This window comes from Eutrigla gurnardus, assembly GCF_963514095.1.
Source record: "Eutrigla gurnardus genome assembly, chromosome: 17".
In the NCBI taxonomy this organism is placed as follows: Eukaryota; Metazoa; Chordata; class Actinopteri; order Perciformes; family Triglidae; genus Eutrigla; species Eutrigla gurnardus.
The window spans coordinates 161,447-181,750 of record NC_139928.1 but is presented as its reverse complement, the minus strand read 5'-3'; the positions used below and the strand labels follow the sequence as shown (position 1 = coordinate 181,750).

Sequence of the window (20,304 nt, the reverse complement as noted above, 5' to 3'; positions counted from 1 at the left end):
ACGGCTTCTGGGCCTCAGAATATCGCTCGCGCATTCTCTCTCTCTTTGTTTGTGTCCCGCTAACACACACACACACATACATGCCGCACACACGTGTCCTAAGCCAGCTGTTCCCGGCGGACGCTAGGGACATAGCTACATCTGGTGGCTACATACGGCTATCTCTCTCTCTCTCTCTCTCTCTCTCTCGCTACTCCATCGGACGTCAGTGGCTCCGCCCCTGAACGCTGCGAGGAATAGCTCCACCTCTCTTTCTCTCTCGCTACCCCATCGGACGTCAGTGGCTCTGCCCCTGAACGCTGTGAGGAATAGCTCCATCTGGTGGCCGCACATAGCCATCTCTCTCTCTCTCTCTCTCTCTCTCGACACGCACGCACACACACGCACACGCACATGCACACGCACGCACGCACACACATACGCACACACACACTCCACGTGTGTCTCTCCCTTTGTTTAGCTTAGCTTTGTGTGTTAGGTAGTTAGGTAATAAGGCTTTGTTAATTGCAGTGTTATTGATTGTGATCATTATTACTGATTTTAATCAATCTTATTATGTTATAACTAGCGGTCTCTTGTGCTTGTTGTGTATATGTCACTGGATAACAGCAGGTTGTGAAGGCTAGTGCTTGAATTTCACGCCCTTCTTAATTGTTAGATTGTTTTTATGCTTCCATGCCAATGATCACGATGATTGGCATGTGAGTATAAAACCATTATATTGAGACTGAATACAGTTTTAGGTTATCTTTTCCCTGATCCCAGGGTGGTGCCCCGTTTATTCATGATTATATCATGATAATATATTAAATATAATTATTAATAACGATAATCATATTGATATTGATAGTTAACTGTTGATAACCAAATCTGCTCCTGCTACAACCCCAACACCGTCGTCTGCCCTGACTGAAGGCCAATTTAAAGCCTTATTTATGTATGCTACAGAGATCTTATAAGCATTTCCAAAATGCTTGTTTAACAGTTTCTTTGGCTCACTGTATCCATGGTCTGGATCCACATGTAGACAACTCCTTATTAAGTCTCTGGGCTGTCCACATGTGTACTGCTCCATAAAAAAGAGACGGTCCTTGCCGCTCTGTGTTTTAATCTCCACCCCATGCTCAAACGGCATGATAAAGAGTCTGCATTCTAAAGGATCTCCTTTGAAGACAGGAATGTTTTGTGGTGGTAGAGAAGAAAGAATTTGTTGCTTTACCAGGAACTCTGTAATGTCATTTTGACATGTATCACATTGAACAAATTCTCTGGCGAACCATGGGTTTCTACAGCAGGTGTAACTGCAGAGTGGCAAACGGTTACGTGCGATACGTGTTGTCCTGAGTCTCCGTATCCACGTTTTGGACGGCAAATTAATCAGCCTCTCCAGGATTGTTTCTCCAAAGCATGTTCAATGCTGCTGCCTGTGCCAACAGAGCAGCCTTTTCCAATTCTGCTTTCAAGCGGGCACTAGAAGCAGAAGATCCTGAAGAGATTGAAGAAAGACCAGAACTTGCCTTCCCACATAGCAAAACTGGTCTGTGATGAACAGTGAACTGAACTGAACAGTGATGTGCGACACAACCCACTTACACTTGGCCCACATACAGCAATGAATTATGGTCCTTTAGTGGCATCCAAAACGTGGGCCACATAAGGCCCATAACTCTGCCAAACTGTACAACCAGAACTGGCCCTATTCTGGCCCGAACAATTTTCAGATGTGGTTCCTGATATCAGCGTTAATTAAACCTTAACTCAGCCACTTAATTTATGTGCCATATTCAATCCAGATTTTTGAAAAAAGCTTCAACATGTACAAGTACAAATGTTTATTTATTTATTTTTAAATCCATCACCGGAGTACACATGCATTTTTTTTAACATTGAGCCCATGAACCAGGACTCTGCACATTTACAGTAAATACTAGTCCACGAATCAGGACTCTTCACATAGTCCATGAACCAGGACTCTGCACATTAAAATACTGTCAGTCCATGAACCAGGACTCTGCACCTTGCACCTAATCAAATCGTAGTACTATCTATTGTAACAAAATAGATCATGATTTAAATAGGGATTGATGCTTCTTACCCCTTTCTTGACTTTTTCAAGTTCCTGATACCTTTCATCTCATCATTCTCATCGTCGTCATCTTCCTCTCCAATAAAATGTTCTTGCGTCCAACACCAATTGAATAATTTCATTAAAAACAGATTAAAAACAGCAACAATTGAAATGGCCTACAACCTTTTTTTTTTTTTATAAAATTGGAGAGTCCCTTCCATCACTTCCAAGGTCAGTGTGATCGACAGCTTGAGGGAGTTTAAGCCTAGCTGCATTGTAGTCATCTGGAAAAAAGAAAGAAAAAAGATACTTTAAGTAATACTGTACATGGCAGCGCAGACCTCAAACAGTTAAAAACATAGTACTGTGTAAACACAATTTGCTTGAAAATTATTTATATAAATACTTCATTGAAACAGAGGCAATGCAACACACTACAGCAACCTTGTGAAAGTTTTCACATTGTAATAAATCAGTGTGAATCTAGGATCATGCAGCTAAAATGATGCAGTTCACCATTCAATAAGGTTATATGGCCTGAGCTTTCAAATACTGCATAACCAACTGCATCATCATTAAACTTATATGCACAGTAAACAGGCATGCAAAGACGGCATCTGTACAGCAGGTTAAAACCACGTCCAACCTGCCTGTCCCATATTTCTACCGTTGCTGCACAGAAAGATTTGATGCTCCACTCTCATGTTTGTTTAATAATGCGCGGGACAACCTGACATAATGCGTTAAGTGAACAGACCTGGATACTACATGTTGTGCATAACCTTACCTTTTCGACTTGAGGTTGCTGTCTGCTCAGACAGGGCATCTTCTGTGTCTGTGTCGCTGTCCTCTTCAGCTGCAACAAAATATTTAAAGCTTATATTACACAGCTCACGTTTTTTTCACAATTTGTGACGCAAAATAGTGGAACAAGATTCAAGATTCAATACTTTATTGCCATACAACTCTGTACGAGTTGCTAGGGATTTGTTTCAGTGTGCTCATGACAGTACATAATAAAGACCCACTCAAAAGACACGTAAAACATAGAACATAATTTAATCCCTGCAGTATCCTTCCAAGGATCCCACTTAGATACAACATATAGGCAGATAAAAGAAAAAGGGACATCTCCACACATAATACATATAGCCCACTTACACCTTGTTGACAGGCCAGGCTAAGTGCTGTATGTATGTTTCCTCTTTACTGAATCCAATGATGTTGGAGTTGAAGCAATTTATCATTGCCAGGCCAGCAGAAAAAAAACGGTCATGCTAGCAGAAGCTAGTGGCAGTACTAGCCGTAATGTTGGTAACTAGGGATGAGTGAGTACAGCATTATCTGTATCTGTATCTGTATCTGTTAACCATATGAATTATCTGTATCTGTACTCGGAGTGGGCGGGGTCTAACCCGTAAATGGGTGGGGCCTAACCCAGACGTGGGCGGGATTTAACCCGGAAGTGGGTCTGGTTGTCTTGAAATGAGCGAGGTTTTAACTGGTATGTTATTTTAAGCATGCAATTGATATGGGCTGATCAGAAATTGTTATTTATTGCTGATTAGAAAACTATTTACAGGACAGCATCAGCATTGAGCTTCAGATCAATGGTTTTGATCACGATAGCAAACGAACTATTTACAGAACAAGTTTTGCAACAATGAATACAACACATGCGGTTGCAATTATCAAGTAAAATGTAATGAACAAGAGTTTTCATACTCAACAATAACTTTTTTCTTTTAACTTTAATTTTTTTTATGATCAGTGTGATTTTTTCCCACACCAGGTGTGTGTGTGTGTAGCTTGATTTCCAATATTTATACCACTACCAGCTTTATTTTTTCACGAAATACAGCAAGAAAGTGTTAGAGCCAGGCAGCCAGATGACGGTTAAGAAAAGAAAAAGAAAAATCTCCGACAGGCAGAGACGCAACGCGAGTCGGCACCACGTCTGAACGAAGTACCAGAACTCTACTAGTTCATAAGTAAGTACCAACCTAAGTAATAACAAACCTGAAGCTGAAGAAAGAAACCCTAAACATTCACGGAAAACGACCCGCGAACCTGAGTGACTGAGGGAGAGACAGAGAGCTGTTCTGTGTGTGAGTGATCAGAGCGGACACAACAACACATCTGCGAGTGTGTAGGGGAGGGGCTGTAGCATATCACAGGACGCAGACACAGTCAGCTACCCAATGAGGATTTTTATTTAATCCGAGCACAGATATTGACTCGTATTACTCGTATAATACTCATACTCGGCAAAAGTGCTTTATCCGTACCGGATACTCGTTTCAGCCGAGTATCCGGCTCAACTCTATTGGTAACATTACTAGCCAGAAAAAAAACCCAACAGACTAGTGCCCACAACAAAATGTCTGCTGTTTCAGGTTCATCTCTATCACTTATTCAAAGTGATAGAGTGCCACACCTGGGCCATGTTCGGTTCATATGCCTTGTGCCAACTGAATGCCACCTGTGCCAGCTTCATGCCAAATCTAGGCCTTGAGTTCTCTCAGTTTCCATTTTACCACTGTTGCAGAATCTTCATCAAACTCCATTATGACAGATTAGCCTTTTCCACTTGTTAGCCGAGGTTAGCTACACATCAAAATGCCAGAGTGTCTCTTGAGGTAGTCACATAAAGGAAAGCCGTTCACAATTGTTAGCAGATCCTCTGATGCTAATTAGCATACAAATGTGCCGTTAATCATCCTGTTTTTGGTCCACACATTTCTCTTATCCGCCCGAAAACTTTTTGTTCCAAGTCATTGACTTGTGTTCCACATCCAGAGGCTCAAAGTTAATTTCCAACCACAGGAATAGACCACGAGGAGCAGGTTTTCTACTAATGTGATTGCAGAATGTAGCTATAATCATGGCCTACTTGAGTTGTACCGATGTACTTCCAGTGATCCACTTGACTCCATTGTAAAGTTGAACAAACATACACTATATTGCCAGCAGTATTCACTCACCTGCCTTGACTTTGGACAAGAAAGTCACACACACACACATACACACTTGACTTGGTTGATTGACTCAACATTATCTGGTAATGAATGGAAAAATAGCTATTTTGCAATCTATCATACACCCGTAGTAGTGATGATAATCATGATGATGTTATTTTTATGGTGTTTGAAAAATAATAAATGGTTGAAAAGACGCATCTTGTTCTCATTATTTGTGCAGCTTGTAAAGAGATACATGTAATGGTTGGATTGTTTATGCTGTGAGTATAAGGAAAAGGCCTTGAACATGACTTTTATTCATGTGCATTATCTGTTCTAAATTATTTAAAACAGATAATGCAGAACATAAATGGTAAAGAAATAAACATTGCTTTTGCAAGCCATACTCACTCCTAGGGATGTAACCTTTATATTGTCCTTGTGGATCTGGGTAGTGAGCACTTCCAGACATAGCAACTGGGTGTCATAGCTGTGAGCCTGTCCCAGTGCTCTTGTCCTAGTGCTCCTGTCCCAGTGCTGCAGTCCCAGTGCTCCATGCTGCCACTCAGTAAGTTGGCTTGGTGTTTGCGTTGTTCCAAGGTCAGTCCCGGAATTCTGGCCTGTAAAGTGTCCAGACTTAAGATAAGACGTTTTTATTGAACAGAGCTTTATTGACCTCAAAGAGGCCTTTTATTCACTGTACATGTCAGGTAGACCACACAGAGAACCACTGACCAGCATATCAGCAGGAAGCCAAGGAGATTCTGCAGCTGTTGCAGACGATATGGCTGAAATGCCAGTTTAAAAAAAGACATTTTAAGCATTGCGTGATTTAGCGGTTAGCATCGCCAGCTGTCGCAAAGAAAAGTGTAGAAGAAAATGTGTTGCCTTACAATTCTTATTTGTATCTCATGCTAATATTCCTTTCTCTCGGAACATCAAATGTCCTGCTGAGCTGTTTTCATTGTTCTTAACCCTTGCCATCCTGATAAAAAGACCCTTTGATCTGTCCCCCTTCCTGGACCATCTCCAAAACACCTTTATCTCACATACTTGATCAAGGCCTTCATGAATGGCCCGTTTTGTGACATTATGTAGAAAGAACCCAGCTGTTCCGAGAGAAGTGGCACCTTTCTGTGGTCTCAGGACGTCTCTTCCTCTTGGGAGAGACGTGTTGAATCTATGCAAATCCACTCTTTAGACCTCCCCCCTTTGGTTCTGTGTATAAAGCTCTCCTTTGCCCCACATTTTTAGAATGGACTGTATCGCAACGCTGTATTTTCCTTTCTCCACTGTCAGTGATTAAACCTCATCTGAGCCAGCCACAGAATTGGACCTGAAGAGTTTTTCTTCCACACCAGCAATAAGTTACTGCATCATAACTCCCTTTTCAATGACATTGCCTAATAGTAACATGCTAGCTTGACATATCGATGCCTAGCAACAACAGCCATGTTAGTTGTTTACGTTTACGTACGTGTTTTCTTACTTGTGAATGTCAGCTAGCGATGTTGTTGATGTCCCTGTCCGGGCAATCTTTCGTGTTGTAATGGCAGTGCGCGTTCATGCGTCCTGGGGAGGGCGACTTTCAACAGAGGTCTGAACAAAGCAGACAGGATCTTTCCGGTACGCCAATGCATTCAAAGTCAAAAAACTGTGTTTTTTTTCAAATTTTTAGAATGAGCTATTAGGCTTTTAATACCCAGATTGAGTGTTTTCAGCTAGAAAATTTGGTTTTATTGTTACAGTATCCAGAAGGTCTGTAGCTGCTGCTCTGTTCCCACAGGCTCAGCAGGAGACACATCAGGCAGCCCTGAGCTATGAGAGGGCCGTGTCCATGCACACTGCTGCTAGAGAGATGGTGTATGTGGCAGAGCAAGGCCTGCTGGCTGACAGGAACACCATGGATCCCACCTGGCAGGAGATGCTGAACCACGCCACCGCTAAGGTACACATCCAGGCTTCTTCTGACCCTGGAATGATCATGTGATCATACAGCTTTACCTTTTGTTTGCAACTGCTTCAAGCCATCACGTTCAAAAGCTACATGTGAAGGTAAAGCAGAACTTCTTCTTCATGGAATGAAAGTCATCATGACATTTGTCATAATACAAATATCTAAAAATTACACCCAACAACAACAGTATGTTATGTGGTTCACTCCGTTTGAGCTCATCTACAGTGAAAAATTAATATTAAATTAGCTCTCATTATTTCTACATTGCAATATTATAATTAAGAGATCACTTGAATATACTTTAAATACATACACTTTTTATTCATGTAATATATGTTTTATTATAGAATTACTCATAGTATTTAAATGTTTTATAGTCACTGCACATAAACCTGAAAATGCTGAGTAACCTTTAATCTGAAATCTTAGCGTGTTTGAATCTGTGCATGCACCTTTGGACAAGAGAGGATCCCAATCTCAACTTTGCCCTCGAGGATTTACAGACTTTGATCCGCATTCCTAATAAGCCCCTGAGGGTTCAGGGCCCGATTTCCCGAAGCCTTCTTAAAGCCTTCTTAACGCTACGTCATTCGTAACCCCTACTTAGAGTTCCTACTTAACATTTCGCGTGTTTCCCGAAACGTTCTTTGCTACGAATCTCTTTCGTACGTCATACGTTGGTAAGAGTGGTCTGGAGCACTACTCACCGTAGTGATGTTTCAGCTCCTGACGCTAGTCGCCGCCACTGTACAGTAATCCAGAAATCCCCGTTACGCATGGAACTGCACATTGCCAGTGTTGTGTTTCACCAGTGGTTTTAAGTCATTCATGAAGAAAAATAAAATGCGCATGCATTTCATCACAAGGCTAAGCTTTACCTCAACCTCAGAAGTAGCCTAGGTATATTACAGTGTCATTTAAATAGCCCATTAGGCCTAGTCAATGTCAAGGCATGCACAATTCTGCAAGCAATTTGGGAAATTGGTACATCGTCAAACAATTAAAAAATGTTATAAATGGACGCCGGTGACGGTTGTGAACGGTGGCAAAACTGTGGCAGCGATACAACGTATCCTCGTGCTGAACCAAAGACGTCGCCGTCCTCGGAGCCATTGGAATACATAATTTCATAAGGATCAACTTCAATCCCTTGGATATATTGACCAACGCTGCTATATTGCATATGTTTCGACTACAACGGCAACAAATACGCATGTAATTGGCTCAATCTCCTCCGCTGTTTCTATATTTATTATATTTTTATTCACAAACACTGCAATAGCCTACATTTTATAATATAGTGCTGTCATGCACCTGCGCATGAAATGGAAAATCGAACTCTGAGCAATCGATTTCAGCACTTTCTTTCTGGACAGCGCCGTGTACGTACGACGTAAGGAGTGTTTCTAAAGATGACTCCTAAGAGACCGTTCGGGAACCACGACTATAGAGGTAAACAACTTTGGTAAGTCATAACGTAGGAGTCTTCGTAGCACGCTAAGAGTGGACGTTATCTGGAAACTGGGACCAGGTCTGTCACATCATCAGGTCTACGAGGGCTCGCTTGCAGACTCTGGACCAATCCCAATGTCCCCACTAAGGTCTTAGCCCTGAACCCTCGGGAGTTAACTGATGTCACCTAGTAGATGGGTGAGTGTGAGAGGCTGTGAGGGTCTGACATGGTAAATACAAATGGGACAGCACTCGGCATGTCACTTTACTTTGATGACACAAAATATATGATCTAAAAGTGTTGGTTTTTATTTGACATGTTTTACCACCTGATCTGAATGTCTTCATCATCTCAGAAGAGATGTAACTGTTAAATAATTGATTAACTTGTTTTAGTTAAAACAGCAACTGGTTGATGAATACACCAGGGGCCTCATTTATAAAACTGTGCGTAGGATCCTTACTAAAAGTGTACGTACGCCAAAAAGTCAAAGTTTGCGTGCGCCAAAAGAAAATCAGATTTATAAAACTGTGCGCACGCAAGCTGTACGCAATGTTTCCTTTATAAATCACAGGATCACCTACAAGGGTGCGTACCTGAATCCTGCCCTGTACACGCCCACTTTTTACCATTTTAATGAGCCAGCATGCAATCGTTTCTGTGTGGTGAATCACGGTGACAGGCCAGGAAAAAAAGCGAAGAAACGTAACTTTTCAGAAACGGAGAAGAGACACTTGTTGGGGAGGTGGAGGCAAGGGCGTAACTTTGAGTTGAACATTAGGGGGGGGTTGAGATTTCCGCATGTGAAGCAGGTATATGTGTACACACACACACACACAGGGCCTGAAGTTAAATTCTTTGGCCACCAGCCACTGTGGCAGGTTGGGTGTCACACTAGGGCATGGAGGGAGGACTCAGATGCAGGGGCAGTAGCAGTAAAAAGGCTTTTATTCTCAACAAAAATGAACAAAAAATCACTCACTGGGAGGAAAATAACAAGGCTACAAACAAAAACTACAAAAATACAAACTTAACTTTACGTGACGTGACGTGGACCGTGACGTGGATCGTGACCTGACAGAAGACGAATAACGAACTGGCACAAGACAAGGGGAGACGCAGACTTAAATACACAGAGGGATAACGAGCAACAGGTGGCAACAATCAGGGATCAGGGATGACATAAGACCAGGGAACACATGAGGAAGGGCAAGTGACCTGAAACGAGAAGGGAGTTATTTTCAAAATAAAACAGGACATGACAAGACATTACCACACCGGCGTGACAGTTGGGTTTACCAGCCCAAATAGATTGTGCCTAAAATAAAGGTGACCGACTCAGAAAATGCATAAGAATGGTTCTTGAACTTGTATAGAATACACATTAAAGTGTGTGCAAGTGTACTTTGTAGGACTTGTGGTCCTTAATTGCCTCTAACTTTAAGTATTTTGTCCCGATTACAAATTAGTGGGGTCGTATAAGGCTCAGTCATTTCAAATTCGTGTTAAAGTTTGGTTTTCACTTCCAAGTTGAAGTTTAGGGTCTACAGAAAAATTTGAGTCCGAGTGTCAAACACACAGATGAAAAATGGCCTCTAGGGGGCGCCGCAAAATATGTAAACTGCTACAACTTTTGATTAGATTATCCAATTTTAACATATGAGGTATGTATGGATTCAGAATTAAAAGGAGAAACAGGTATACCAAGCATTTGGTGACCAGATAAAAATAAATACACTTTTATCCCAAAATATTACATGGACACAAGCGAAATTATGCTTTTTTTGGAGATAAAGTCTGGAAATGTCCTCAAAGTTGCTATGAAACATGATTTTTAAAGTTATTGTAAATAAAGGCTGTGTAATGACTCGACTGGATTTAAGATTGGTGTTCAGAATATCCCTATAGCACAAACATAGCTAGGATACCCGTACACAAATATGACTCCGAATGGCGTCCTCATCACGAGGAAGGATCAGCATCACAGCAGCGTTTTCAACGTCACACCAAAGACCTGATGGAGCTGTTGCTCAGCAATGGGAATCCCTTTGAGGAGAGCAGTAAAGACCTGGTTACTTTAGATAACAAGGTGTGCGAGTCTGCAGCCGCTGCAGCATCGGTCCTTAAAGTTGAGTCAATGGGACAAGAGCAGTACAACAACTTCAAAAAGAATGTGCTGGACTCACATGACACACCACTGACAGCTCCGATCAAGCGAAACAACTTGATGTTGTTCCATGAGAAGAAAACATGCAAGAAGACAGCAGCTAAACTGAGGATGCAGCACTTCAAACGTCATGCAGAGCTTTATGGGAAAGCTTTCATTGTGCTGGAAAGCCGGAGTGGGAATTTGGAAGATTTTTTCTGCCACAAGTCTTCTCCATACCCACCTGCATTGTCATGCGAAGGATCCCTCAACTCCTGTACGAAATCAGATTTGTTGTTTTACATCCTGGGGAATCCTAAGAGTGGAGGAATATCTGACAGTGAGGAGATAGTTGCACCAGATCTTTATGATTTCATTGTCATTGATGGTGGAGCACTTATCCATTCACTGCCTGGCACGACTGTCCAAGGGAAGACCTTTGAGTCCTACTTCGACAAGGTGTTCTGCCCAAGAGTTCAACGTGACCTGAAAAGATCAACACGAGTGGACATCGTCTGGGACCAGTATCGTGCTTTGACAATCAAAGGAGGAACAAGAGAAAAGCGAGGATCAGGCACCCGACAACGCATCTCTGGCACTGCCAAAGTCCAAGAGATTGGCAGGCATTTCTGGCAAATGAGGATAATAAGACAGAACTGTTTTCATTCCTGTCAACTGCGCTTGTAACAAATGGACAGTTCCCAGATGACAAAGATGTCTACATAACAGCAGATGATTGCGTCCACCATGTTGGAAACAGTCCTCCAATGGATCGCTGCAACCACGAGGAAGCTGACACTCGTGTCCTAGTGCATCTTCTCCATGCCCTCCAAACAGCATCAGTTGGGATGGTCTATACTGGAGACACAGATGTTGTCGTAATCCTGCTGAGTAATTTCCATCATATCAAGGCTTTGAATGCAACTGCAGAAATCTGGATCTGCTTCAAAACTGGAAAGACATCAAGAATGATCTCCCTGAACACTCTCACCACAAAACTGGGCACAGAAACATGTAAAGCCATGGCTCTCTTCCACGCATTCACGGGATCAGACAGCACATCTTCTTTCAAGTTCAGGGGTAAGCGATCCTGCTGCAAATTGATGCACGAAGTTCCACACTTGACAGAGGAGTTCGCAACCATCATTGAGACTCCATTCCAAACCTCTCCAAGGCTGAAAGAAGTTGCAGTAAACTTTGTCTGTAGGCTGTACTCCAGTGAATCAAATGAGGAAAATGATGTTGATCTTCTTCGAATGAGGCTATTCTCACAGAAGACGAGGGATGTTGAAAGAATCCCCCCAACAATGGATGCTTTGGATCTACATCTCAAAAGGAGTGTCTTCCAAGCAAGCATCTGGACAACAGCCCACATGTAAGTATGCACCTGTATGGATTTGAGTACTATATAATCACAAAAAAAACATGCATTTATGTATTCATTCATTTAGGTCTATAATGCCTGACAACAACCCCACTGACCATGGGTGGAAAGAAGAGGACAGCAAACTTCTTCCCATTTGGACTACGCTACCACTTGCCAAAGACGTATTCCAACTAGATGTGAAGTGTGGTTGTACAAGTACTTGTACAAGTCGACCTGCCAGTTCTCGGTGCAAGTGCATGAAGGCGAAGTTAAAGTGCACACGTCTGTGCAAGTGCACATGTCAGAACTTCTAAGACTGACATAGAATAAATCAAAGAAGTAAATTATAGTTATCATTGTAGAGTGAAGTTCTCAGAATAAATGTTAGCCCTATGGTCCTCTGTTCATTTTTTGAATGCCAGAAAAACTATTGTTTATCTTCTTATTGTTATTGATTTACTTTCTTCCAGATATAAAGTTCTTTTGTGAAAATTTCTTGTGAATAAAATGATGGCTTGTTGGCTTGATTGATTGATTGATTGACTGACTGACTGACTGACTGAAAAAAGTTGAGACACCTGATCCTAAATCAATACATAGAAAGTTCATGGCTGTTACTACATTTTGCGGCGCCTCCTAGGGCATAGAATAGAAGAGTGAGGAGCATTTCAATTTCAGTTTAATCACCACACAGTCTTGACTTGTGAAATAACATTAAAAAGTAAAATTCCTTAGCAACTGTGAGGATATTTTCAGACTTTATCTTTAAAAAAGCATAATTTCGCTTGTGTCCATGTAATATTTTGGGCTAAAAGTGTATTTATTTTTATCTGGTCACCAAATGCTTAGCATACCAGTTTCTCCTTTTAATTCTGAATCCATACATACCTCATTTGTTAAATTTGGTTAATCTAATCAAAAGTTGTAGCAGTTTACATATTTTGCGGCGCCCCCTAGAGGCCATTTTTTATCTGTGTGTTTGACACTCGGACTCAAATTTTTCTATAGACCCTAAACTTCAACTTAGAAGTGAAAACCAAACTTTAACACCAATTTGAAATGACTGAGAAAAATTACACATGCATCCGACCCCACTAAAATGGGTTTGTAGTGTTTCCCGCAGGATCTTTAGAGACTATGGTGGGGGGGCTTGTGATCCTCTAGGGGGGTCCGGGGACATGCCCCCCCGGGAGAAAATTTGGTGAATTCTGAGAAACAAAATATGACATATCAATTACTGACCAATTTCTTACAAACTGCTGGTACTGATACAAATGTTGACATACTAAATGGGGTTGAGGAGTTTAAGCATTCAAGAAAAGATGAGAACAAAAATGACTAAAACACAATTAGTTTATTATTCATATTATTATTAATAATAATAATAATAATAATAATAATAATAATAATAATAATAATAAAAGTGGGTGACTATTCCTCAGCCTTCCTTGGTGTTTTGGTTTTGACTGAGGCCCCGTTCACATACATCGCCACTCGCCCATCTCTGAGCGGCAGCTGTCAATGAATGTGAATGTGTTCTAGCGGAATGTTGCCAGGGCAGGAGATGCGATGTGGTTGATCGGAGAGAAAATAACTTTAACTTTCTGCGATGCGAGTTAAGTGAGTACCAAGCGAGTACCAATCACAATGTAGAATAGAGATGATTGACAGTTGACGTCAACAGAGAGTTCCACAGAGAGTCGCTTGAAGTCGCCGCCGGCGGCAGTGCATTTTTTTTTTGCCAGCGAGTAGAATTCAGCAAGAAAGCGGGTGACGGGCGCGCACGCACTGTCAAACTCGCCGGCTGGGGGGGGGGAACATGTTCAGTAACATGATTTGACTCGTGAGTGGTGGCACTGGAGCCCTAGCAATAGCGTACCTCCTGTTGGGAAGATACTTTTATTCTTTTGCTTTTTTTCGCGTGCTTTCTTCTTACCACCGCTGATGCTTCGCACACGTACGGGGAGAGACCGGGAGAGACAGTAGAGAAGCGCAGGTCCGAGCAAGGTGGGCGAAACCAAATCTCAGAGCGGGAGGGGGCACAGACAAACGTCACTATTTTTTACTGGTAAATTGAGTAAGTCTACCACACTGTTGTGATTATAATGCTTAACATTCAAGATCAATAATTATGATATCATATTGGGTGGGTTGTGGTGGCTGGTTTGGATTATTCCCCCCCATAAATTACGCCTATGGGTGGAGGCCCGGAAAATAATTGTATTTAGTGGCCACAGCAGCGGGATCACGAATAAAAAGAAGCAGTGCGAGTGGCAACACATTGCTGCTGCTGTCCACGGCGTCAGTGGGACGGAGCGGACGGTGGCGGAACTTACGAAAAAGTGGTCTGATCTGAAGGTAAATTACATCTTTCTGCTCCTTTACCAACATGGATTTAATGTATCGCTTGAGTATTTGAGGAAGTTTGATTTTGACGGGGATTGTGTCTGAAAAGGAGGGAGACACAGACTGAGACCAGAGGGATAAGGGTAAACAGATTTTAAACTTTTATTATATATAAAACAAAACGTTAAATCATTTCTGTCCTTCCAGAGTCTGCAGCGTTGGGCTCAGAGGAGGGTGATGGTGACGGGCCCTCGGCACAGCGTCCGGGTCCGGCGCAAAGCAGCAGTGCACCCCGGGCGCATGGCACATCAAGCGGTCGGGTGCACACTGAGCCGTCCTGCAACTTCAGCGAGACACAATCACCGCCATCAACAACGTTGCAGATCAGCTATAGCAAACGCGCACTGTGTTGCAAGAAATGCCATATTTTTTTTTCAATGCTTTATTTTTGGATAGGGACAGTGCACATTAATGAACAGCGATAATTACATATCTCTGTAAATATGCCGGATTATAGCAAAGATGCTAATTTGCATCCGTAGTCCCTACTAAATAAATAGATAAAATACAAATAGAAGAGACAAGACACAATATATTACATACTCAGAAGGACACCAGACCAGGACAGGATATAACAATGAAATAAAAAGTAATGTGTATATTAATAAAACAATACGTTAAAAATGAACATTGTTGTCTTCCTTATCTTACAAACGCATGACATCCTCACGGATTCTTGCGCCCTGTTGATACCCCTCCAGTCGGGCAGGGGGTCGTGGCTCGGGCTCATCATGCTGGGGACTCTACCACCTTTGCCGGGTGGAGTCTGCCTCCTGAAGTTCGGTAAAGTTGCACTCTCCACGCTCCACGACTGAGCATGCACGAGCGCAGAGGAAATGCGCTATAATGAGTGCACTCATTATAGCGCATTTCCTCTGCGCTCTGGTGATTTAAAACGAGGATAAAGTGTAACAAGTATACGATGGTTTAATGGCTGTATGTATGTTTGTTGATGACATATGCACAGTAAATAAGGAGACTATTTAGTTATTCCCGCTGTGTTCTGCAGTGATCTAATGGAGGGTATTTGTTGTATCCTGTATTACATGCAGTCGGGCCGTCTCCTCCACCTGCGGTGACAGCGCTGATTCAATATTTCGAAATTATTTTGATTTAAGATACTGGTTGGAGGAGTTTATGAAGTTGAGTTCCTCATGATAACGCAGATCTAACGTATGATATGGAGTGAAATTAAATGTGTGCGAGTCATCAAAACTATAATAGTTCTTCTTACGTTTACTTCCTACAATCTGACATCTGTATCGCTGATTCCCCTCCAGTCTCCAGAATGTGCGTACCGGTAAGCATGCCTCAGTTTGCTTACGGGTACGCACACTTTCCCGTCAAGTTTGGTTTTTATAGATCACAACCTTTGCGTGGAAAGTGACGTAGCCAAACTCATTAGAGTTTATCTTCTCTGCCCGAGCCCGACCCGAACGGTCGGGCCGAAATTTCCCACCACTACCCTCGGGCTGTGTTCGTTCGTTCTTTTTTTTTTTTTCTATCATTGCATTCATGCCTAGCCTTCTCCCCTTATCTGAGGAGAAGGCTAGGCATAAACATTAAATATTATTGGTTATATGTTTAGCAAAGTAGGTCTACGTAAGAAATGTGTACAAAGTTACACAAAGTTACACAAAGTAAAAAAAGAAAAAAAAGACGCTACACATAGTGCGCACGCATCATTCATAACGGTTCCGCTCTGTGCAGCTAAATCAAAGAATAAAGAGTTACGCTAAAGTGCAACATGGAACTTGGAGACATAAAGGATAAATTAAAAAGAGGACAATTAACGTTGAGCAAGTCATCAGAAAAGTCCGAGGTACGGGATCATTTCAAGTGACTAGTGGGAGGAGGCGATAACATACGTGTCGGCTTTGTCCAGTCATATCCTAATCGCGGCACTAACGTAGCCTATAAAATTATATGTATATTTTTGTGACTGAGTAGTGGTGCAGCCGCACCCACACTTCCCACGGATATGCACATACAACAACCTCATGCATGAAAAATAATTGTCGGGTTGAAATCGGGCTCGGGCTCTTAATTACAGTTAATGTGTCGGGTCCTTCCGGGTTCGGACAGAACAAGCACAGGCTCGGGTAGGGTCGGGTTTGATTTTCTGTGCCCGAACTAAGCTCTACTTCTTATTAAGTCGTGTTCTTCTTTGAGACCAGGTCACTCGGTGCGCGACTCGCCATCTTTCCTCTCGCTCTCTCTCTCTCTCTCTCTCTCTCATATAAGTGCATTGCATTTTTTTAATGACGGTATTGAAACTGATACCGTTGCTATTTTTAAGACCCGTGGTATACCGTATTACCTTATTACCGCCCAAGCCTAATCCCGCCTAAAGGAGCCTGTTTCCAACCCTCCTCCTTCTGCACTTAACCCGAGCTGCCATGTTCCATCCTTTTTGTAGGTCACTTGATGTCATCCTACGGTTGTTGAGTGACATTCGAATTAGTTGGCGGTCATCAGTATACCACCCCCAGACGGACGGATTGTCAGAATGTTTTAACAAAACGCTAAAATCCATGCTGCAGAAGGCGATCGGGGAAGATGGGCACAACTGGGTTCAGCTGCTACCGTACCTGCTGTTCGCAGTGAGAGAGGTTCCACAGTCTTCTACTGGCTTTTCACCTTTTGAGCTCTTACTCTCCTACAGACCCAGGGGACTGCTGGATATTGCCAAGGAGGCCTGGGAGGAGAGTACCTTGATTGAGCATTACAGGGCCATGAGAGAAAAAATGAGGGCCATCTATCCCATGATGCACGAACACATGGAAACTGCCCAACGGCAACAGCAAGGCTCCTGCAACAGATCTGCTCAACCAAGGGAGTTCAAGCCAGGGGACCGAGTGCTGGTCCTGGTACCAACCATTGAGTGCAAGTTCCTGGCAACCTGGCAAGGTCATTGAACGCGTTGGAGAGGTAAACTACAAGGTGAGGCAAACAGATAAGAGAAAACCTGAGCAGATTTATCATGTAAACTTCTTAAAGAAGTAGCACACCAGGGAGGCGCTGTTCAGCTGTCTCTGACCCAACAAAGTCCAAGGAACCGGCAAGAGAAGAGGTTCAGGTGGGTCCAAGCCTGTCCCCACATCAACGACAGATGACCCTGGAGCTGGTGGATCGAAACCGAGATGTCTTCTCCTCCCTCCCAGGGCAAACTGTGGTGGTCCAACATGAGATCCGCACCATGCCTGGCAAGACGGTAAACCAGTATCCTTACTGCGTGCCGGAGGCTTGTAAAGTGGCTATTCAAGACGAGGTAAGGAAGATGGTGGAACTGGGATTGTTTAAAGAGTCCCAAAGTGCCTGGGCAAGCCCCATTGTACTTGTTCCCAAACCTTACGGGTCAGTACGATTTTGTAATGATTATCGGAAGTGTCTGAATTTGATGCGTACCCAATGCCTTGTGTCGATGATTTGATAGACTCATTAGGGCATGCTCGCTTCATAACCACTCTCCAGGTTACTGGCAGGAGCCCCAAGAAGAAGACGGCCTTTGCCACACCAGAGGGGTTCTACCAGTACACCCATATCCCGTTTGGTCTCCACGGAGCACCTGTAATGTTCCAGCGCTTGATGGATTGGATCCTCGCTCCCCACAAGAGATATGCAGTGGCATATATAGATGATCAAAGTACAGATTGGGCAACTTACCCCGAGTGCAAGCTGTGATCGATTCTCTCAGGGAAGCAGGTCTCACTGCGAACCCGAAGAAGTGCAGGCTGGCCTTCAGCGAAACGAACTACCTGGGGTACACCATTGGTCGGGGGTTGGTCAAGCCTCAGGAACCCAAGCTGCGGGCCATACAGGGCTGGCCACATCCCATCACCAAGAAGCAGGTGAGATCGTTTTTGGGCCTCGCCGGCTACTACAGACGTCAAAATCATTGCTGATTTTGCTACATAGCTTCACCTCTAACCGAGCTGACAACCAAACGCCACTCACAGATGGTGGAGTGGACCCCCGTGGCAGAGCCGGCCTTCGTCAACCTGAAGTGAGCTCTGTGCTCCAGTCCCAGGCACATGAAGGTGAGGAACACCCCATTCTCAACCTAAGCAGGAGGCTCCTTCCAAGTGAGAAGAACTATTCCACTGTGGAAAAAGCCTCGCTATAGCCTGGGCCCTGGAGTCCCTGCAGTTCTACAACCTGGGCCGACATTTCACGGTGGTGTCTGACCATGCCCCTCTGCAGTGGATGGGCAGGAACAGGGAAACCAACAGTAGTTACCAGGTTGTTTTTGAGCTCGGAAACATTTCACTTCTCTGTTGTCCACAGGGCTGGCAAGTGCCATGGCAATGCGGATGCCCTCTCCTGGCGGAGACATATACCCCAGAGATGGCTCCAATCGCTGACTGCTATGGCTCCACCTGGTGGTGGAGTATGGAACTCCACACCAACACACCTGAGGCTGATCAGGGACTAATTGACTGCAGGGCTTTTGAGGGTTGGAGACGCAGGGAGTGCGAGTGTGTGTTGGTGGAGACAGGCTCCATGTTTAATGCTCTGTAGAGGACCAGCCAGACCACGAGGGTGTCCTGTGGGGAAGTTATCGGTTGGAGTACTTACCCGGACCTGGAATACCTACCTGAAAACTGTTTATGGAGGGAATACGTACCTGAGTTTGGATTTCACAGTTGAAGGGCTGAAGAGATATTATTTAACTTTTGACCACTAAAGTGCAGCCGCGGGAATTCCGGTGGCGCCATGTAGTAGGAGGCAGCAGGAAAGCAAGCTCTTGAAATGACCAATTAAAAATAGCTCTTCAAGACTACATTCACAGTAGTCTTGAAGAGCTAAAATCAGAGAACTAGAATTGGAGCATAAAAAGATACTCAATAACTCCGTACTCCAAGAACTGAAAGAAAATAGACACCGATTAGACAAATTACTAACATTCAAGGCAGAAGGAGCTCTACGCTTTACAAATCAAGTGTATTAAGTAAGTAAGCAACTTACTTATTGTAAGTCGCTTTGGACAAAAGTGTCTGCTAAATGACCTAAATGTAAATAATAAAATAATGTATTATGAGATGGGGAATAGAGCAAGTCGTCTACTAGCGTTTCAACTGAGAAAGGCTCAAACAAATAGGATCATTTTAAAAGTAAAACATCCCATTTCCAAACAACTTGTGGTTGACTAAAGACTTATATAACGACTCTGAGCTAAACTCGCATCTGAAATGATACGGCCAATAACAGTACAGGAAATAACAGATACTATGAAAATCTTTAAATAAATCCCCTGGTACAGATGGGTTTCCAGGGGAATTTTATAAAGTTTTTGCAGGGGAGATCACACCAGTACCATTATTTGAAAATATTAACAAATATAATGGCATGAAGAATGCAGAGACATATAACTAAGCTAATCAAACCACACCAGACAGGATTTATTCCTAGAAGACAAGGTGCTAACAATATCAGGAGGACATTAAATCTTATCTCATGTGTCAAAAACAAATCCCAGCCTCCCATGTTGCTCAGCTTAGACACACAAAAAGCATTTGACCGGGTAGGATGGAGCTTCCTTTACCAAACATTGGCAAGTTTCGGGTTTCATACAACCTTCCTAGACTGGGTAAAAATGATATACAAAAACCCCAAATCACGGATTAGAGTCAATGGGTGTTGCTCAGAGTTTTTTTTTTCACTTAAAAGAGGAGTCAGACTGTCTGAGCCCTTTGTTATTTGCTGCAAGTATTGAACCACTGGCTGAGTCAATAAGACTAAATAAAGGTATGAAAGGAATAAGGGGGGGTAGAACACAAAATATCATTATTTACAGATGATATATTAACTTATGTAAGTGAACCTTCTACCTGGTTAAAAGCCCTTGTGAATAACCTGAATGAATATGGGGAGATATCAGGATATCTGACCAATGAGGCTAAATCAGTAGCTTTGATGATTTCAGGTCAATGTCCATCAGATTTAGA

General features: G+C 43.0%; 1 protein-coding gene across 1 annotated transcript in view; it reads left to right on the top strand.

Annotated features, from left to right (window-relative positions):
• Positions 1 to 20,304, top strand: part of sh3bp5lb (SH3-binding domain protein 5-like, b) — a gene marked incomplete at its 3' end in the record, with an annotated part of 91,868 nt that overhangs the window by 47,720 nt on the left and 23,844 nt on the right. The window contains exon 3 of the mRNA XM_084031615.1: positions 6,815 to 6,976. Within this exon, the coding sequence (XP_083887741.1) occupies positions 6,815 to 6,976 (162 nt within the window). The remainder of the gene's footprint in view (positions 1 to 6,814; positions 6,977 to 20,304) is intronic.